The sequence below is a fragment of the Anticarsia gemmatalis genome, chromosome 19 (genome assembly GCF_050436995.1).
Source record: "Anticarsia gemmatalis isolate Benzon Research Colony breed Stoneville strain chromosome 19, ilAntGemm2 primary, whole genome shotgun sequence".
Lineage (NCBI taxonomy): Eukaryota > Metazoa > Arthropoda > Insecta > Lepidoptera > Erebidae > Anticarsia > Anticarsia gemmatalis.
Window position 1 is genome coordinate 3,168,971 of NC_134763.1, and position 22,623 is coordinate 3,191,593.

Consider the following 22,623-nt stretch of genomic DNA (forward strand, 5'->3'; position numbering starts at 1 on the left):
TAAAATTAATTCTGGTCTTGTTCATATTATCATCATCATTAATTTAACTGTTTCTACATTGGTAGTTATTTCAGTATCTTAATCTTACATGAAAACAAAAGAAACATAACCTCGAAATAGCACAAGTGATAGGATTCAATAACTGTTTCGAAATGTTATTTCAGTCTGGCAAAAAATCTAGACTAAACCCAGACGTAACTAAACAATTCTGACATACAATTGGAAGCGAAAAGGGATAATATCTACTATCTTTATCGTTAGTACAGTTGCTTAGACTCGATTTCAAGTCAACGGGACAAAATTCCTAGAATCAGGCGAAGTCCATTCAAGTGAATACAGCCCAAACCTTTTTTAAACGTGTCGCTTTACTTGTACAACATGAAATGAAGCATATCCTACTAATATTATGAATGCGAAAGTTTGTTAGAACAGATGTATGTTTGTTACTTTTTCATGCAAAAACTACTGAACAGATTTTCATGAAATTTGGTACATTTAATTAATAATATAGATACTAATACCTTTTACCGCGGAAAATCTATAAATGCGGACAGAGTCGCGAGCAAAAGCTTCATATTAGTTAAATACTTATTAAGAAACATGTCTTCAAAGGTATATATACAAACAAAACAAAGTTACACTTAAACCTTCCTTACCGCTATGACTATTAGTGAAAACCGTATGAAAATCTGTTTAAAACATTTTCAGTAGATTGCGAACAGACGTAGCAAGAGAACTTTACTTTATTATATGTAGAGATAATACTAAACCTCCCTCATTCCGTAAGTACTCTTGTCCAGCAATGCGTCAAACTAATATATAAAACCAAGTAAATAACTGATTGAGGCTTCAACAATAAGATGGTAACGCCTAAACTAAATTCAGATTGAGCGTTTGGTATGCTTCAAGCGTACAATGAGTCATAGTCCAGACAGACTGGCTTGTCTATGGTTTTATCAATAAACCCGTTGATTACGACACTGCCTGCCTTGTGGTGTGACGCCCAACTGTATTGTCCAATAATTGAGAAACTTGAAAACAATACCTACTTTTTGTTACAGGGCTACGACTTGTGGTGTCTAGAAATACTTTTTGGAGAAAAAATTGTATGATGTGTTAGATTAGTATCATATTATAAGGGTTATCTTATTTATTCCAAATTATAAACTAATAAGTTCATCAAAATCGATTATAAAGTTATTGCATGCAAGCGTCGCCACAAGCATCCGTACATCCATACTTCGCATTACGTAATATATGCAAGATTTTTCAAGCACTGACAAAATCTATCATCATCTGAAAATGCTGTATCCAAGTTAACTAAATATTTTACGCTAAGCTATACCACATCTGTTCTGCACTTACTTACAAATTACACAACAGATTTTGACATAATTTTCACCATCATTTTACAGAAACTATTCGAAACTAAAATATTGAAGAAAGTAGAGTCTGTAAAACGCCGAAAAGGGGTCACGGTCAGCGTAAAAATTCATAATTTGTAAGTTCAACTTGCTTCTTCAACATCCAATCACACTAAAGACTAAAAGAACTTACTAATACTACATAGAGTAGTCATAAAGTCTATAGAGTCGACTAGTTATACGTCTACGTAGTCACTTATAGGCTGTAAAATTTCATGCCGCGGCCGGGTGCATTCGCTCCATCGACTAATGAGTAAGGCAGGGTTACCAACCGCACGAAACATAATTAGGCAGCCTCTATAGTTATGTAGCAAGGAGGTTTTATGCGGTGGAAATAGTCAATGGGAAAATCGATAATTGGTTATTTTAGACCTGGAAAAATAAGAATTTATTTCTTTTATAGATTCTGTACTTTAGCTTACAGTACAGTAACTGCAAACTTTTGAATTGATTTAAGTATTAAGAATGGTTCTAATTACCTACTGAATAATTTCTTTAAGTTACTTTGCAGCGAGAAGAAAAGAAACATGCTTTTGTTTTCATCTCTATATGGCTTATATTTATTTTTGTAGGAATGTAGAGAACAATGTCAACGTAAATGCAAGCATGTGTAGTAAACTCGTAACTTATTAGTACTCGGACTCTGCGTCTGTTGAAAGCACAATTTGTCATCCAATCTAACTGTAGAAATAAAAAATTTCAAAACTTTCATAATACATTTTTTGGCACTGAAAATTAATGTTTTACAAAGTTATAACGTAGTGAAATTAGATCAAATGGCAATCCAAGACTTTATGGCTGTTTTTCGAACATTAAAGTCAGATCCTTCAGAACTTAACTAGGCGCCAACTTAGAAAAAAGATATTGTAAACAAATGCGAAACATAATTACTGTATCATAGCAATTTGTTGGCACTGAAAAATAATGTTTTGCAAAGTTATTACGTAATGAAATTAGATTTAATGGCAATCCAACACTTTTTGACTGTTTTCTTTTTGATTTTCGGACATTAAAAATTAAATCCTTCAAAAACACAAGCTTAACTTTAAACTTAACTGGGCGCCAACTTAGAAAAAAAATATTTGTAAACAAATGCGAAACATAATTACTGTATCATGGCAAGCTAAGCACCGGAGCCATGGTGACGTCATCACATGACATTATAGAAAACAACGTTCGAAACTTAACATCAATTATCGCGCGTTTAGTTGGCAAGCGGCTTGGTGCGAGGGCGTCGGCGGGGGTGAGGCGGTGTGCTCGGCGCGGGGCGCGGGGGGGACGAGGTCGCGGTAATGGCGCGCGGCGTCGGATGTCGCCGGGGGTGCCGCCGCCGATAACAAAATCACTAGAGAACGTGGACACGTGAGCAATGAGCCGGGAGATATGGCAATTTAATGTCCAATATTCTAGTATGTACGTTTCTGTTCATAGTTTTTTGCATATCAAAGGGTCTTCTGAGTTCTTATTCTGTCTTTACTGAAATAAGTAGAGATAGAAAGCCTAGCAATACAACTTTATTTATGTTATAATTATTCACATAAAAATGTACGTTACGCGTAGTAAAAGAAATGCGTGCTACGAGAGCCACAATCAGTACGTATTTTATTTTAATTGAGCCGCACTAATTGCAATTAACGCAATACAATGCATTGAAAATCACACAATTTATACTGCACCATTGTATTTCACTACCAGACCTTATTCAAAATATCAAAACTAATATCTAAAGTACCGTATCTGTGTGATCTTAGATCAGTGGCATCACCAATGCCCGAAATACAGTGCGGACGACGCGTCGTAAATCGCGGCGCGGCACGGCGAGAGCCTTTGTGTGGCCTCGGCTCGGAGCCGCGGCAAAAACATACCTAGCGAACTCCTACACGCGACCCGCTTAGCTACGGTACTCGGCTCCTACGTTACACGTGGAATATCGCTGTCAACAAACTTCTGACGGCTTCTCGTGAGCTGATCGTGAAGGTTTCACGGTCAAAGTATTGAGTTTTACTTTAGAACAGAACTGTTGGATATGGAAATAAGCTCAAGTTCCGTTGCTTTCGAGAATTTGAGATTTGCTTTAACAAATGACCAAGTATTATATGTTGAAGCGATACAAGAGTTTGGTCAATACGACTCTACTTACAATCAATACTATTATATACTGTAACTTCTGTTAGCAAATCTTGAAAATGAAAACTCAACTCCAAGATTCAAGAAACTAGCACACGCAGTAGGTATGCTCCTCATAACTTTCGACGAATAAAAATATGGCGACAACATGTCATAAGTACGTACTCTATAACATTCTGAAGAAAGAATAAGTATTTCTTAATGTAAAAGTGCGAAGTTAAACTTCAGTTCGTCTCCCATCGGTCTTATAACTAATCTAGTTGACCGGCGCACGGTGGATCGAAAATCGGCTGTAGAAGACATAGGATCTCGATGTCGTGAATGTTATTTTTTTTTGATGGAAATGTATTCTGCTGATCATTACTGATCTATAAAATGTCATATGACGTAATTGTGTGCACAAATGGAAGAGTTATAATTTTTTAAAGAAAATTTTGTATGGAGCTGACATGAAAAATGAGAATATCTCTGGAATCGCAAGGTTGGCCATTATATTCTTGCACACTGATATAGTACTATTTATTTGTGAATTTTTGACATACTTTATATCGCGGCATCACTTGCGATTTTTTTTCTAAAAATCGTCAAAATTTTCAAAAAAAATATTTTGTTTATGATACATTTAAATGCTTAAGTATGTCTATAACAAGTGTAATTTACAATACTTTTTATGCTTACACCAAAAAGTTCTGAGAAATCACAAAATCGTACTACTCCTCCTCGAACGGTGTTCTCTGAACTTCGTATAATCTTTGTTTCGGGCCTCTGAAGCTTCTTCCGAAAGACTTCCAATTGGTACAATAGCATTTACTGCAATTATGTCCCCTCCGTGAATCAACAATTTGTGGACGGTTGATGACATGTAGTACCCTACCCATCATACAGTTCCACGTATTTTTCAGCGATTGTTCTAGCGTATTCTTTAATTACGGCACGTCTACAAACTCTCCAGATGTCATAGCTCTCAGAATTACAGCAAATCTGCGTATTATGTCTATATCTAATGCAATGATCATCTTTGAATCGATTTTGGATGAGTTTTTTTCGTGGATGCAAAAACTCTTGATGGCCTTCTCCTCTAGCAGACCACTTTTTGAAGTCGAGACGATACAGTATGTGTAAAAATTATTCCATCACATTTATGCAGGCATGAAATGATGATAATCCGAACTCATACACACCAGAAGAAATGGTTTTTGACGCAATGGCATCTAACTTATTCGTTTATATGGTCTTAGCCAAACACATGTAGCAGGCCGCATTGACTTCGCTTCTTTGTACATATCTGTACAAATTTTGCCATCAATCATCTTCATCGTTAATTGGTGAATAATTTCATGTCCCTGACATTTTGAGGGAACGAGAGCTGCAATTTTGTTATCCGTAACGAGAGCTTCAATATTGTTCCGTAGCAGTTTTTTCCTTTATGACAACTTCTTTGGATGCTTTCGAAAAACTAAACTGGACTGGAGGGTAATACATAGGTGAGTAGGGTTTTGGATTCACCCATACGGTATCACCGTCAGCTATCAACCTTATCTGAACCAAAGAGGTCACAAATATGCTGGAATCATCTTGAACACTCTCTATGTTTTGCTTATATCTACTTTGATTAGATGCACCGTCTAATCCCCAGTTTGATATTAATACCTTTTTTTTATCTTGTCGTTACAAGTTCGGTATTTGGATTATATGAAGACCTAATCTCTAAAGCAAACCTAACGCAGGTTTGCTGTGATTCTGAGAGTTATCACATCTGGAGAGTTTGTAGACGTGCCGTAATTAAAGAATACGCTAGAACAATCGCTGAAAAATACGTGGAACTGTATGATGGGTAGGGTACTACATGTCATCAACCGTCCACAAATTGTTGATTCACGGAGGGGACATAATTGCAGTAAATGCTATTGTACCAATTGGAAGTCTTTCGGAAGAAGCTTCAGAGGCCCGAAACAAAGATTATACGAAGTTCAGAGAACACCGTTCGAGGAGGAGTAGTACGATTTTGTGATTTCTCAGAACTTTTTGGTGTAAGCATAAAAAGTATTGTAAATTACATTTGTTATAGACACACTTAAGCATTTAAATGTATCATAAACAAAATATTTTTTTTGAAAATTTTGACGATTTTTAGAAAAAAAATCGCAAGTGATGCCGCGATATAAAGTATGTCAAAAATTCACAAATAAATAGTACTATATCAGTGTGCAAGGATATAATGGCCAACCTTGCGATTCCAGAGATATTCTCATTTTTCATGTCAGCTCCATACAAAATTTTCTTTAAAAAATTATAACTCTTCCATTTGTGCACACAATTACGTCATATGACATTTTATAGATCAGTAATGATCAGCAGAATACATTTCCATAAAAAAAAATAACATTCACGACATCGAGATCCTATGTCTTCTACAGCCGATTTTCGATCCACCGTGCGGCGCGTGCGCAGCTATGTGTGGCCTCGCCACCGCAAAAACATACATACACTTCATCTATGTGTCCACCGGCTGTAGGCACGCGATCGAATGCCGCGAGGTGCAAACCGCTTAGCTATTCTACTCAACTACTAGTTTACTACACACCTATAGTCCAACAACTAAGAAAAGGGCTTGTATATGTTTTAGTCAAAACTCTTAACTAGTCAAAAGTACTAGTGACTAGAATAATCAGTGGATAGTACTTATGACCGATTAAGAGTTTGACTGCAACATATACAAGGTGCACGGATAGAGGAGATATACAAAAACTTAAATTTTAAACATCATTCACCCAACTTACGTAGCAGACGATTTTCTAAAGCTACTTTATTTCAAACATACAAGAAATTATCAATTAAACTGTAGATAAATCATACGTGCCAAGGTTCTCTGCTAAGTTGTCGGTCTATAGGAGTGGCTAGCACCTAGGATACTAATAAGTTCTTTAGTTTATAAGTAAAGTGCAGTATAATTTGACTTATATTGCACTTAATGACATGTTTTGTTAGATGGTATGATATAATATAAAACGTGTTAATATCGTATAAGGTCAAAGCTTTAAATATGTAGAGCTAAAATAAGAAATAATATTCTCTTTTATTATTTTACTGTTTAAAAGTAATAGATACTTTTACAGGTCTACAGCTCCACCTGCTATCATAACCCCCGGTTTCTGAGCTACATTTAGAGGTAGTTTATCTATGCAATAACCTTTAAACTAAAAAAAAGTTATTGAACTGATAAACTATTGCTAAATGTACTCAGAAACCGGGCATATGTCCTTCCCGCGTCCAGGCATCCTGCAAAATTTTATCGACCAACCTTGACGAACAAAGCTTGGTCCAGAAAACCTCCAGTCTTTAAATTCGTGACTCTACACTAATTCTGACGCTCAATATAAAGTAACAAACACATTACCCTTCCTAACGTAGCGGTGTTAGGTAAAAACACAGTAGTCGTGTGTTGTAACGGCTCATTGAACAGGCAGCGACCACGTCTACTCTGTACAAGTAACTTTAAAGTTTTACTGCATTTTTTAACTTGACTTACTGGTATCAGGTATAACTGATGTTGAGTAGTCTTTTATAATGCAAATATTTGTGTGATGAGCATGAGTATTTGTTCTGAGCCTGGATGTTAATTCATCTATATAAGTATGTATTTAGAAGTATATAAGTATGTTTATCAGTTGTCTGGTTACCATAGTACAAGCTCTGCTTAGTTTGGAATCCGATGACCGTGTGTGAGTTGTCCAAAAATATTTATATTTATTTATTTAATGTTTTATTTTGTGGCGCGGTAGGTTATGTGTCCGACAGCTGTCTACGAGATCCCAGTTTCGATTCCTAGGTCGTACAAATACTTGTTCAAGGGTATACAAGAAGGAAATACAAACCTACCGATATTTGACATGTGTCTGATTTTGGATAACCTGAAATATAATAGCGAGCTTTTATACAAATTATGTAGAAAAAGTTGAAGTTATTGTTTACTTTTAAAAACTTTCATCTCCTGTTTCGGGCGCTTATGGATTGTTTTTATTTTAAATTAGCTTATTTAAAGCGATAAACAGGCCTTCTCATCTAATATGTTTGTTTTGTAATAATGTTACATAATCTTAACTTTTAAAGAATGCTACGTATTCAGTTAATTGTAACTAATATAACTTTAACTTCAACTCATTGATTGAGTTTTTTTCTAAAACAGTCGAATGCTGCTAAGTGTTCGAGCAATCAATTCATACACATATAAAGTATATGTACTCAGAAAACCCTTTAATAAAGCTTCATAATTTAAAAGATAGTATACATATACAACTAGTATAATATATTATGTTAAAATATACTTCATTCCTCTTCTCACGGAGGTCGCTTAAGTACATAACAGAGGATATCCATAAACTTAAAACATGTCCAAGGTTTTAGAGCATTTTATGAAAATAAAACTAAAAATATGAAATAAGTATATAAACTATATTATTCTCAGTGTTATGAAAAACTTTCTTCAAATATTACCGTGATATTCATATGACTTAGGATATAAAGAAGTCTTTATCTTTCAAGAATAATGTACATATTTCTGTATTGATGAAAACTATTCATACGCGGTTCAGTAGTTTCCGAGATCATTACCTACAAATCAACAAAGATATGCTCTATGCCTCTGAATTTATACCTTTTTGGATATTAGAGCAAATATTTACTACACAGATTAATATTTTAAACACTAATTAACGCGGCAAATATTAGTAACACCTAATTAGTTAATTATGTACGCGTAAACTGTTTTAATATTCAAATTTGAAATTATTTTACTTCACATATATTATGACAAATTATTATTAAATAAAAGGATTTAATATGAGTCGAAAATTTTATTAATTAATTCTATTCGTTTTTCCTAAGCTTTTTACATTTTTACACTAATATATAATAATAAAACTAATCAAATATTGCCGCATCTTTTACAATAGAGAAACGTTAAAAAAGTGTTTTTTGTCTTTTAACCTGGTTACCATACCTTTCATAATAATATAATTAACTAACTTACATCCTTATATTAGCTCCACGAAATCGAGACAAATACTTATCGGTATAACCAACTAGGATCATTACTATCAATTGTCCCACAAGTAACCAATATTTTATGACCCCAGGCTTTTAAGTACATAACACTTCTTTGAAATTACTAATCCGGTCATAAAAAAGCACCCTGCATTGTTTAAAGCATGTCTCGACCCCAATGCAGGTATTTGCTCTCGATTTTTGTAGCCATTAAAAAAAATACCACGATGGTATGATAATGATTTAGTAATGACTTTAACAAACAAATGTTTGCGTACAATGTTGTAGTGATTCTGTGACGTGTCCGTGATGCCAGTTTTATCATTTATCGCCTCTAAAATACGTAGCACTTGTGACTACTTTCACTGAAGGCACTGTTCTGTTAACTAGCTGTCGATGTTTGGCATTGGGGACCATATATTTGCTCCTTTACAAAAAATAACTTAGGACTTCAATAATAAAGCAATTATAACACCAATAAGCTAGTAATGAGTTTGAACAATGAGTTCAAAAGGTGTATTAGGTGTTATTATTCGTATTTTAAATAGTTTACACCTGCGAAAATGATTACTGTAAGTCCTTAACAAACATGCGAACTGACAAAAAACAACCATTAACCCGACAACAAGCCACAACTCTACACGCTACTAACGAAAATAACCAAAAGAAAGAAATAAAAATTAACTGCTACGTATACATAATCATAATGATATGAATCGTAGCGCTGCTACGAGACTTCGTAGCATTTCAATGAGCCACCCGCACCCGGCCACCTATCGCTTATCATCTCCTTTACTACTTTGTTTTTGTTTGATCTGTTTATTCGCTCGACCTACTAAAAAACATCGCCGGCGAGTAGAGTCGCGACAAGTGGAGTAATTAGTTGCCAACTATTACTTCGTAGACGGGCGCGAGACGTTATTACGAGACAAAGTTCGCCACTTAGAAAAGTTGTGGAACACCACGATCGTGAGAGAAAACTTTCGTCCGAGCGCTACTCGCGGACCACGGACAAAAAGTTTCGATTTCGTGCGGAGATTTTTTGTCTCGGCTTGGTGGAAAGTTGATGCGTTAAAATTAATAATTAATCGAGTTAATATATTGCGGGAGATAGGTGGGCCGGCACAGCGCGACTCGAGCCTCGAACGCCGGAGGACTAGGCGAGGAGGCGGCGGATCGCGGGGGGCGGCGCGCCGGGGGGTGACGGACGGACACAAAGGAGAGGAGCGGCCGGCCGCGGACGCGGGCCGCGGGCCGGGCGCCGGGCGGCCTTATCACCGGCGGCACACAGTCGCTCCGCGCGCGCCGCGACGCACGTCTCGCGCCACACGCTCCGCGCTCCTCCGCTCTGTGACTTGTGATCAACTGATCAGTGAAACTGGAACTAGTGTGAACACGTGCCGCGCACTGCGCACCCGACACATACTTTTATTGGTCGGAGTGCTCCATTCACGGAACGTTTATAATATCGCAATAACGGCTGGCCTGTCAAAAATTGTAAACACAGCACACGTGCCGCCGCCGGCTCGCAAGTAAGTTTCAAACTTCTTATTCCGCACTACCTGTCTCTTGTGAATTTGCAATAACTAAAGTATCAAATTGTGTGCACTTGGCACATTGTGTGTCTTTGTTACAAATTGTTGTAGTCATCAATTAATTCGACACCGTCACCGCACACTTTGTCCAACTAGCCGCGCTCGTAGGCCTTGCAAAATATTTAAAAAATAACTTAGGTGGCTAAATAAGTTAGAAATAATGAAATAGAGGTAAATTGACCGAAAGAATAAATTTTGTGTGTCGTAGCAGTGTCTACGCGGTAACTACAGGTCGTAGAATACTAGCGAATTTGTTTTTAAAGTAAGTTTACCAGTTTTTAATGAAGCAATACGTTTTAAAAGGCATGGCCGATTTAAAACATAATATCAACCAGACAAAAAATCTGTAATAAGTTTATAAAACCTTAGCTTAAAACTGAAAATTGATTCAATTTGCTGTAATTATTCATCTTTAGTAAAAACGGTGGACATAACATAATATTAATTGTTAGATATCTAATCTTATTTCAATAATAAAACTCAAAGTGTAACATAAAAAAAAAAGAAAATGTAGAAATATTTCGTGGTATCGTAAGCATATTATACGTAAGTAGTTTTTTAATTTTATTACAAACCCCCTTAAATTTAACACAATGCAAATAATTGTGTTCTGCGTATTTCTTTTATAAAAGTAATCATAAGAAAGTTTCCCGAATTCCAAGTTTGAGGAAAAGTTTATTCGTCGAATCGCTTAAATGCAGTAAGTAGTTCAACTATCCGCGAATCCTATATCTCCTATAATATCAATAATACAGTAGTAATACCAAAAATATATATTTAGTTCATTAATGTTAGTAGTGTAAACGGGTGTTAAATTATTTTAAAATATATTCTTAAAGTTTCATTATCATTTCGCGACGTAACTTCTGAAGAAACTAATACAAGAACTTTGCCATTTCAATACAAAAATAAACAGTGCACTAAGGACGGTCGCCCAGCGCCATCTAGGAGCGGTGGGCGTAAACACGCGCTAACCGCTCGCAAGGTCACCGTGTCAACGACCCGACAACTTTTGCCGCCTACTGTTGTCGTAGGTCATAATTTTATGTCTTCTTTTTGTTTATCTTTTCGTAACTTTATAGCTTCCCGCGTAAACATTTTTGTTTATGGCACCAGTTGTAAACGTTTTCGCAGACAGTTGGAATAATTTTTCGTAATTTTATTTATATGACATTAAGCGGGTAACATTGGTTGTTGTGCAATGTAAGACGGGTTCAAGTCCATCTCGGTCATGTTGTTGTGTAAATTATGCTGTTATTGGCGTATTAATCAGTAGCGTTCAGTGGTTTATTGCAATTATGTGGGATTATTATTGCAGTTCTGTTGAGATTCCGTACGTATCGTGTATTACATACTGTATTAAACTTTGACGATTTGTCATAGACTTTTTTAGTTGTACCCTCATATTTTTTATAGTACTAGTTGTCACTTGCGATTATTACATTGATTAAAGTCAAGTTTAATTGTATTTTCAACATCTTCTTGAACTGACGATAAAGTTGGAAGTGAATTGAAGTTATAGTTATTGTTTACCAAATTAGAGCGACTAATCAAACAGATTGCATATTTTCCCCTTGAACTTCAAACGAGAATGAACACAGTGAATATATTGGTTGATGTGTGCGTATTTAATATTAATTTATCGGCTTGTAACAAGGCAACATTAAATTAATATTATATTATTAATTTATATTAAGTTACAGGAAAAGTGATCCAACGTAGACGTAACATAAGCTTCAAATGAGACTAACCAAATACATTTGTATTGTTGCAGCAGGCGGGACACTACGATGGCGACAAAGGGCAAGCGTCCGATGCGCGCTCTCACTCCCAGCGACAAGATCGAAGCCATCCAGCGCGTCAACGACGGAGAGTCCAAGGCCTCTGTGGCGAGAGACATCGGCGTGCCCGAGTCCACGCTGCGCGGCTGGTGCAAGAACGAGGACAAGCTACGTTACATGACGTCACGCCTGTCCTCACCCGACACTGATAAGAGCAACGACGGTGAGCCGCCAGACAAGCGAGCGCGTACCGAGTCTCCCGCCGCTCCGCCCTCGCCCATCGCCACCGGCCTGGACCTGTCTGCGCCCATCGCCACCCCCGCCATCGCACAGCAACCGCCACCGTCGCTCGACGTCCCGGTCGAGCTCACTACTAAGCGCGCCGTCCCTTCCCCAACGTCACACATCCCCCGTGAACGCCGGCCTGACCCCGGCGCTAGCGTCTCCATGAGCGCCATCAGCCCACTGTCAGGCCTTGCACATCTGCCTGGCCTCACTCACTCGCATCTTGGGCTGAGCTTTAACGAGATCGCCACCAATCTGTCTCTACTCGCTCAACTCAACCCTGGGCTGTCAGCATTGTCTGCACAACCTGCTAGTCGCGCACTGCGCTCCGTACGATCCCCGAAGCCTGCACACAATGGCGTGCTCAATCTTAATGATGGCAAACATCATCAACGCAGCAAGACGCATCACTCGGACCCATATCGTCTATCTAAGTCTAGTCATCACAGCACGACGCACGCGTCAGCTGCCAGCCAACCCGTGGATGACACCTTGTGGTACTGGCTGAAAACGCAACAAGCGATGCTCGACCTGACCGCATCGACAACACCGACGCATCCACTCCAACTCGGAAAAGCTGCTGATCCCACCATGCCACCGAAGCCAGTGGCCGCAGCCGCACCCATCAATTCCCATCTGGACTATAACAGGAATTCCTGGCTCTGGCAATATTACAAACAGTTCGGTGGAGCTATGCCTCTCCCGGAGGACAAACACAAATCCGCCTGCCAGGTACCAAAGGAAAAATCCGCTGAGAACATCCTCTACTCGCAACTCACCAAAGGCAAGATGGAGGAAGAACGAGCTGCGACTACTAGTCCAGTACAAACGCACGTTCAAAGCGAACCAGAGCGGCGCCGCACGCCAAGTGTAGAACCACGCGTCGCCGAACCCGCCGTCAGCCCAGAGATCGGTACCGAGAACAAGGAGCCACTGCCCGACAGGAGCCATGAGTCTAGTAGAAGCCAGACCAAAGCGCGCACCGTTCTGGACAACCTGCTGTTCAACAACAGCAATGCAACAGTGGGTGCGGAGGTGCGCTCCACGTCGCCAGCGAGCGGCGAGTGGGAGGCGGGCGCGGCCGACGCGCTGGAGCACGGCGACAAGTTCCTGGCGTGGCTGGAGGTGAGCGGCGACCCGAGCGTGACGCGCATGCACGTGCACCAGCTGCGCGCGCTGCTGCACAACCTGCGCGCGCGCCGCCTGCCCGCCGCGCCCCTCGAGCCCGCCGACCACGCCGCCCGCCGCAAGTAGACGCCCGACGCCGCTCGCCGCTCGCTACAGGGAATTATTCAATTATGTACATAGTTACGTCGTCGCCAGTAAGCGTTCACTTGTGATATGTGTAGCCAAATTTGCGTAATTTCTTTGTTCTAAAAGAAAAGCTATGCATCATTCTTTAGTTTTAAGTCTTTAGGCCGATCGCCGCCGGCCGACGGGCGTGTGTCGCGCGCTCAGCTCGCGTCCGAACCCGTTGGCCGACGTGGGGTCGCCGATCTGTTTCCGAGTCTATGTGAAACTTAATGGGTAGATAGTGATACCTGTTGTAAATTAAATGTTATTATATCTGCGTTCTCACTTACCGATGCACACAAAACTGTTAAGTGATCATTAATTAGTCTAGATAGTACCGCTGTATGTTGCCATTCGACGATTACATTCCTAGTTGTACCCTTACTATAGTTTATAGTCGGATCCCTATGTTCTACCTCAAGTCAAAACTAATACTAAGTCACGCACGGCGTCCTTTCAACCGTTCACTGAGTAGTAGCGCATATATATATGTGTGTGTGCGTGTGTGGAGTATGCGTGTGGCTGTGGCGCCTCTCCCGGCCGATACCAAATAAAGAAAGGATGCGAATGTATTGTTGTGCCAATCTTAAGAACAAGGTAATATTGTTAAGATATAGATGACTCTATTGCGTTAGCTAGGCACTCGTTGTGTAATTGTTTTCTATTGCTCAGTATTTTATATATGTATATGGTAGACATCGTCGCCTCGTCGACTCGGAATTGTATTATACGTTAAAGTTAACAGTTAAGGACACTGTGATCAAAATTATAAATTATTGAGAGATTATTATTATTGTAAGTACATTCCTAATTAATAGAGTGTATTATCTTAATGTTATAAGAGATTGTCCAATGGTGTAGGTGTGCGCGTCGCGGCGGTCCCGGCCGCTGCGCCCTTCTCTTAGCAAACACTTCAAAAATTGTATCTCCTTCCCCAGAAGATAGAATTATTGATTTGCATTTCACGTTAATCTTAGCCCACTGGAAAATTATTCGAGAGATTGATATTTTGTACAAAATTAAAAAATTGGATTATAAATTCTCTTATCACGACTTGTGATCTCGAAAATGTTGAATGATTAAACTTGATTGAACCTTAAATGTTTATTGCCTTTTATTTACAACAGAAGACCTAAAAAATATATACCTATTGATGTTCCTCGTTAACACTGAACAGAACACATACTGAAACGAATTCGTCAGTGACTTGTTATAAAAACCTGTTCAAAAAAGTTATTTAAACTGTCTGACAGATAGCTCGGCGGAATAATGGCTCAAAAGGTTGAATTGTTCAACTTGTAAGATTGTAAACAGAATAGATTGATTCGGGGAGAGGCGGGGCCACTCGATCAAAAAAATCTAATTGAAAAGTACATTGAACACTTAATTGAAAATCCTAAATAACAATTCCAATTGAAATTGAAGTGGATTGCGTTATATAATACATGTTACAGCCATTTAAAACGACAAAGGATAGAATGGGATGTAAAGGAACGAGTTTTAAAATACCAAACTGAAACATGTGAGTGACCCTGCGTGTGTGGCGCAATGGGTAAAGACAGTTGCAACGCCATAGTTACAGGTGGTAGTGGTACCATAGGTATTCCATTACTAGAGGTGCTTATAACTAGTACTACTAACTCACCGGTCGGTAAATTTGTATCAAGTGTGCTAACAACCTTAGAGCGGACATTCTATAGATGGTGCATAAGGGTATTTGAGCTGAGCGTCTCATCTGGCACATATAAAGTTGGGCTGACTGTTATCAATTAGGACACCTCAAGCCCGGAACTCTGCATAGTAGAAATCTTTTTTATGCATCATAATATATCGTTTAGTTAACGGTCAACCTAGAGTAAACGATCCACAAGCCGACTGAAGAACATTTGACATGGCTTAACAACTGTTCCTCAGACTATCGTGTCTGACCAGAACCACTGAAACCTACCGTGCCTCTGGAGCATGGCGATGCACAAATGACATGTTGCAGCAAAGCTTACTAGTAGGAACGGCTAGATTTTATCGATATCAATGCAAATGTTTGCCTGACATACCGAAAAAAGGAAAAATGATTTTATCAAAATAATATTGGATGGAAAAGACGGACACAGTTCAGATAAACACACTCGACGAGCTAGCCGTCAGTTTAGATATTATTTAAAAGTATGGATACGATACTATAACGCAGTCATAAATAACTTATTATGGCAAGGAATGACCTTTTTTTTCACGCAGTCCTTAGAACTCAATCCAATGGAAAAACATTGAGAAAATTAGAATTCTATAACTTCAGATGAGACGAATTTAGTCTATCCGTAATTATCCGTTTGATTTGACAATCGTCTACATAAAAAATGTATTTGTTTAGTTTGATTTATAAATATCTTGATTTTCTGAATGATAAGTTGCGCCATCTAGTGGCCAATAGTTAAAGTCTTCATCTTCATCTTCCATTGTTTTAAAAGTAAGCAATTTTTAAGAGACAAGGCGACTACTATTCTAACAACATAGTAAAGTACTCACGTGCAGCATCGGCTTGATCAGTGGCTCGTAGTCAAAGTAATCAGATACCAAAGAACTGATTCCTTGCCAAGTGATCGTTGTAGCATAGCAGAGCTTGGTCGGTCTGATTGAAGTGCAAACCATTTTCTAAAATGAAATAAGTTCGTCAACTGACACAAATTATAAATAATAATTTAATATACCTACTCTCAGCCGATTGCTGTTTGTAGAAGTGTCGAATAAATAATACTACTCGGTAAGTGGCTAACGCCATCTAGTAGGACTACCAAGAACTTAAAAAAAGATACCTGCAAACCACATTCGTTAGGGACCTGCAGCAACAACGGTTTCCGCATTTTGTAATGAAAATTATATTGGCGTCTAAAGTTTTCCGCATAAGCTAGTAACAATCGCTCCTTTGTACTGTTCTTGTAATATGATGAAGGAAAACATGTCCTTGTTTCGAATACAGGCTCATTGATCTCAGGCCAGCACAAGTTAACAACACCCAGTTCATAGATCGCATTATTTAGACATGGTATCGTTAACGGCTCCCGAACTGTTTTCAAACCAAATATTCGTGGTGGTATTTCATCATAATCTCCTTCTTCGTATGGTCGATCGAATATTTCACTAGCCACATTCTCATTTACTTCCACAACTGTGTCCAAGGGTTCGTTATCAGTTTTTTTCTCTGTAGAGAACGTCTCTGAAGGGGGTTTGATAACAGCGTTCATTTTGAAAACTTATAAAACATGTGATACTAATTTATAATAATGTAAAAGATTTGTGTTATCAAAAATGTTGTGATATGCGTGACACGAGCAAGCAACAATAATAATTTTGACGTTGATTTCAGGCTTTCAGTTTCTATGCAACCGTGTAACCAACGCCTGAAAATGAGCGAAAATCATATTAACGGGAATTCAGTCACAAGGAAACATTAGAAGCTGAATAGTATACTATTATTCTTACGGTATTTTTTCACATATTCAATCTAATTTGGTATATATCAAACAGTATTTAAAAAAAGATCTATATTTGTATTAAAACACCAATCAGAACATTTGTTTCAGAACTAAAAACTAGCTGTCATTTTATTTGACAACGTCAAAATGTAATTGATTTATCTTCTCTCCTCTTTTGACTAGTACAAAACCAAAAGGACAAAATATGATTGTACAATTTCCACCAATCATAAAAAATTGAGTGATTGATAAATATTGGGATTTGGCAGCGAATGTCAAAGTCGAGAAAATCTCGTGTACTGTGGAGCCGAAGGTTACTGCGGTAAACATTACTCATTCGTAAAATTAATTATTGAACTATTTTAGTGTTCCAAGTTTACGTTTTATGAACTTTGCACCTCGTTTCGTTCTTTACATTCATATTATTCCGTGTTAACCTAGAATCAGTTGTGTTCTACGAACGGCGTTTTAAATAGTTTTCGTTCAAAGTTGTAAGGTCTTATCAGTTGTGTAGAGGTAAAAGGTCTTGTTCTGGTCACGTAAGGTGAAGTGTGTCCAATATGGGGAACAAATCATCATTATTACTGCGAGAGGAAGAAATTGCGCAAATCCAAGAAGAAACAGGATGTGAGTTGATTATTTTCTTTATCTATGGATAATAACTGATTAATAATGTTAATCGTGCAGTAAAATATGATTTATGTCGTTAGGAATCATTGGGGTTAATGATTGTAAATAGAAATCAGCTGATAACCCTATATAACAGATCCTGTCATTTTGACTTTGTTTCTTTATAAACCAGATTTCCTAACTGTTCTAAGAAGCTAAGACAAAGAAATCACTGATTCCCGGTTTCTGAGGTAATGTTAAATATACTCAGGAACTGGGCAGGAGACCCATGAGATAATACTAACAGTGATCTGAAAAGCTTACTGTTTTGTATAATATAAGTATTCTCAAAATAAGTGTCCTTTATTTGCAGTCACACCAAATCAAATCGAGAGGCTATACTCTCGCTTCACATCATTAGACAAGAATGACTGCGGCACTCTCTCCCGGGAAGATTTCCTCAGGATCCCGGAGCTTGCCATCAACCCCCTGAGCGAGAGGATTGTACATTCATTCTTTGCGGAGAGCCATGACGATAGAGTCAACTTCCTGCAGTTCATGAGAGTGCTGTCACATTTCAGACCTATTAGGAAGAATAGAGAGAATAAACTGAATAGTAGAGAAGAGAAACTAAGATGTAAGTATATTATCCATTTTTGATCTTCCAAACATATTAATGAGCCAGCATATCTTTAGTATTTGTTGATTCTATGTTGCAACCATTCTAAAAAAACTCAACATAAGCCCATTTCTTCTTCTTTTGATATCCTGAATGAAGTATTGTAAGCTCTTTGTAACATAATATGGTTGTTATGAGAAGCTAACTATTGCTATCAAATTCTAAGCTAAAGAGGAGATAAGTAAATACTTAGAATTACATTTTCTTGCTTAGATCACAAACGCACATCAAACCAAGGTTTATGGTTTATTTTACTGATTATATGCTTTTACTGATATAACCACTAAAAGAATACTTATCTATAAAAACCTATTACTAAACACAGTGCTTTATAACAGATCAACATTTGTTAATAAGTATAAACAAAACATTAGAACCAGGAAGCTAATGATCATTGCTTTTTGTATGTCTAACAAAGATCTATGTCACAAAAAAGTAAGCTAAGAACAAAAATGAATGACAACAGTACAAAAGACAAGATGTCATTGTCCTTGCTGAGTCATTAGGTACTTCTCAAACAAACAAAGTTCCTAATGTAAATATGTGTGTATTTACTTCATACATTACATGCTTATAGATTTACTGTTGCCTGTGAAAGAAATATAATGTACTATAATATTACATTGGACTTTAACCCTTAGAACTAGGTCTGTGCAATTCTACTGTTTGGACTAGGTCAACAATTTTCTTTACATCTGAGACATAATGTAAAAAGATGATATACATATAGATTCTATGCAATTTTCTGTCATTCAGAAAATGTTATTTAAAAATGTAATGAAATTAAAGATCTTACTGTCAAATTGCTGGGCAATGGTCTCCTCCTGAATTTCAAGGAGGGGTTAGGCCTTTAAGTACTAAATTGTAATGATGATTTGTTTGTTTTTCAGTTGCATTCTCAATGTACGATCTTGACAATGACGGCAAGATCTCCAGAGATGAGCTGCTGGCTATTCTGCACATGATGGTTGGAGCTAATATCAGGTATGTTTAATGCTCTCTGTCATTTATTTAAAGCATCATGGTGAAGGTGTAGGCAGAGGTGTCTGAAAAATTAATACATTGATGCAATAACCTCCTTTTCCCTCCATAGGTAGCTAGCTTATTGCCATACTATAAGAGGCACTTCATTTATATCAACTATATCAACATGCAACCAGATCCAAAACAATTAATAATATACATGTTTGTTCCACTTTGCATTCCACCTTAATACTCCAGTTCACAGTAGTAATGTTGGCAGCTAAACTGTAATAAATATCATACAAATATACAGATTGAATCCATCAACTATCAACCATCATTGCATACGGCAAGAACTTAAACATTCTTATTTATTATTATGCTATGTTGACTTTCCCATACACAAGATAAATGCAACATTCGCAGGAATAGGCCTATTTCCATGTATTATTGAACCATATTGGATTATCCCTAGTTCATACTCTTATATATTACTCAATGGTGAATTCCCATACTTCGTAAGGATAGACTGTTTCATGGAAAGATTTGTAATTATATTTTATTTGGTACCATAGCTGCAAGTTTAAATTTATAGAAGTCACATAATTTAAGGAAAATAGTTAAATAAATGTAGCCAAGTATATGTTATAAGTACGTATCTTATATATTATTTCGTGTTGTCAAGATGTTTAGTTTACCCAAAGCCTATGGATGGATGGATATTTTAACCTTGATAAAATAAATAATGCATGAAATGTCACATGATCGCATTATAACGCATATAAATTGTGATAACAAATAATAACCATACATAATAAATTGGTACCGGTTATAATTATTATAATTTTATATTGTACATATTGTTTAGAACAAAGTATACCTTTTAAGATAGATGGTGAAAAATCAGGGAGGCCTTTGCCCAGTGGTGGCACAGTATAGCCTACACTATCCCGCCGCTGGACAAAATCTATGTAAAAAATGTCATATCAAACAAATAAAAACCAAATGGGTCCATTATGGACCCACTTTTACCCTTAATTCTTATTGATGTATATCTATCATACATCAACGAGAATTAAGTATAAAAGTTTGTGACGAATAAATTGAGCATCTTCTCCTTCTATAAGTCGGTTAAAATAACTTGATTTCAAATAATAGAGTCAATATAATGTTTAAATAGGTACATAATATTTTTGTTGTGTAATAATTCATAACGGATTTTGATGTTAAGATTAGCTGGCGTATCTACTGAAGCGGAATTAACGTTATCTTATAACTTATTTATAACAATATGCTATCTTTATTGCACTAACAAAAATGTAAACAACAGTGACAGCTATCCGATACTCATTAAATCTATAAATCAGATAATTCTTCACTGATGTTGATTTGAATAAATTGACATAATAAAAAAACGCAAATAAATGGATTTCTAACTGTTATTACTAACAAATTAATAATTTCAAGTCCATAATACAAATGTAGACATCATACTCATCACCTGTCTATATACCTACGTTACCTATGTTTTGCAAGGCAGTATTTCAATATTATATTTAAATTTTCCAGCGAAGAGCAACTAACCAGCATCGCCGAGCGCACGATCTTAGAAGCTGACACGAACAATGACCAAATGATCTGCTTCGAAGAGTTCTGCCACGCCCTGGAGAGGACCGACGTGGAACAAAAGATGTCGATCAGATTCCTCAACTGACGCCCGCACTCTTGAACCGTATACATAAAGTACATACTTATGCTTATACTGGCCTTTCTCATCTACGGGCTTCTCAATAAGAAATAGTGCTACGAACTATGAGTGATATTCAGTGTTTATCGTTGACTTAGTTTTGCAGCAAATTTTTAGATTAACGATTGAAACTTTTGCGACTTGTACACGTAATATTGTAATGCAACGGGTCTTAACTGGCTGCAACCAATTAGCCAGTGACTACGGTGATTGTATATGTGGGATAAACAAATAAGATATCGTAACCTTTCATTTTCATTCGTGCTTCAGACCCGTTGTATTATAATATTGTTAGATGTTGGTTGAAATAGTGTTTGGTCAAAATGACCGATAAACCGTTAATGCAGCATTGATGTGATTAAGTTATAGATGTAATTCATTCTTATTTTTGTGATTGTGATGTACCTAATCGGTGTCCTAGTTTAATAATATTTTTTAAATTATTCTGCTGCTATGACCACTAGTAATATTTGTACAGTGGGATTTAGTTAGCCATGTTTTAAAATAGTTGATGTCTTTAGATATTCATGTGTCTATGAGCGTGTAAATTAATTAAATTGTGAAATACTAAAACTCTGAGACAGGAACTTTTATTGTGGCTCGAAATGTTTTTATAGGATGGCCACAATAAATGCTAATTAATTATCTATTTGTGATAAAACCAAGGAGATGTGTGTATAGAAAGATATTGGGGAAGTATTAAAAGAAAAGGTTGTTGGGAACTCTGAAACGATACGACGTGGTTGTAAAATATAGTACTTACTTATTTTGCTGCTATTTCGAAAATTATGTAACTTATTTATTTTAAGTTAGTTATTACAAATTAATTATTGGGATTATTGTCTTTGTATATCGTATATCTTTGGGTTGCCATGTAAATTAAGCAATTTAGATAAAATAACGTTTCACGTAGTGCTGTAGTACTAGATACGCAGATAAATTGCATTTAAATTACAATAGCTCTAAACACAAGTAGAAAGCACACAATTCCGCATTTATAATTCGAAATACAGTATACTTTAGCGATTTTATAAAAATAATTGTGATTTAAAGTAGCGAACATAGAAAATAAAATAACTGTTAACATAAATACCCTTCCCTTTTAAAGTGGAGAGGCCTTTGGACACTCAAACAGGCTAAGAAAGAAAATACTAAAGTGCTAATGTTTATCAGATTTATTTAGAAGTTTATTTGATGGAGAACCTAGGATTGTTCGCTCGACAGTGTTTTGTCTTTACGATTTGAGTTGTGAGTAGTCCACACATTTTTACTCATTGTATCATTGTTGAGTTAAATTATTTGAATACTTTGTCTTAAAAATATTCTGCTTGTTTTAATGGGTGTCTATATATTTTGAACCAATAGCATGAACTGTGTTGTTTTAAATTAAAGCTCTCATTACTAAGCACTTTTTATAAAGGAATCAAAAATATGTTACTGTATGTATGTAAAAATGGATATATGTATTATTGCATTAATTTATATGATAAGATAATTAGACACGTGTTGAATGTTGAAATTGGTGTCTAGATTAGGAATAAATATTTTTTGTACATAGTTTTTGTTTTATTTTCATTCCTTGTATTACTTGGTCTGTTAGTACTTAT

The 22,623-nt window shown here is 36.9% G+C and overlaps 3 protein-coding genes across 8 annotated transcripts in view; 2 read left to right on the forward strand and 1 right to left on the reverse strand.

Annotated features, from left to right (window-relative positions):
* lobo (coiled-coil domain-containing protein lost boys) overlaps positions 1–16,869 on the reverse strand; it is a 141,129-nt gene extending 124,260 nt beyond the window's left edge. The window contains exons 1-2 of the mRNA XM_076126513.1: positions 16,359–16,869; positions 16,072–16,197 (exon numbers count right to left, since the gene is read on the reverse strand). Coding sequence (XP_075982628.1) covers positions 16,072–16,197; positions 16,359–16,787 — 555 coding nt within the window. The 5' untranslated portion in view covers positions 16,788–16,869. The remainder of the gene's footprint in view (positions 1–16,071; positions 16,198–16,358) is intronic.
* LOC142980917 (protein distal antenna-like) lies at positions 9,800–14,649 on the forward strand. Of its 6 annotated transcripts, none has more exons than XM_076126523.1 (2): positions 9,800–10,126; positions 11,967–14,649. In XM_076126523.1, exon 2 carries the CDS (start codon positions 11,980–11,982, stop codon positions 13,507–13,509), a length of 1,530 nt encoding a protein of 509 aa, XP_075982638.1. In that variant the 5' UTR covers positions 9,800–10,126; positions 11,967–11,979; the 3' UTR covers positions 13,510–14,649. The 6 variants fall into 6 exon arrangements, with proteins under 6 accessions (XP_075982638.1, XP_075982637.1, XP_075982633.1 ...); XM_076126522.1 differs by having other exon boundaries at positions 9,801–10,126; positions 11,964–14,649; XM_076126518.1 differs by lacking the exon at positions 9,800–10,126 and adding an exon at positions 11,260–11,522 and having other exon boundaries at positions 11,964–14,649.
* A 398-nt stretch (positions 16,870–17,267) lies between the features above and the next one.
* Positions 17,268–22,573, forward strand: elm (calcineurin like EF-hand protein 1 elm). Its single transcript, XM_076126714.1, has 4 exons — positions 17,268–17,645; positions 18,001–18,264; positions 19,197–19,290; positions 20,839–22,573. The coding sequence occupies exons 1-4, from the start codon at positions 17,579–17,581 to the stop codon at positions 20,981–20,983; spliced, it is 570 nt and encodes a 189-aa protein (XP_075982829.1). The 5' UTR covers positions 17,268–17,578; the 3' UTR covers positions 20,984–22,573.
* Positions 22,574–22,623: the final 50 nt, after the last annotated feature.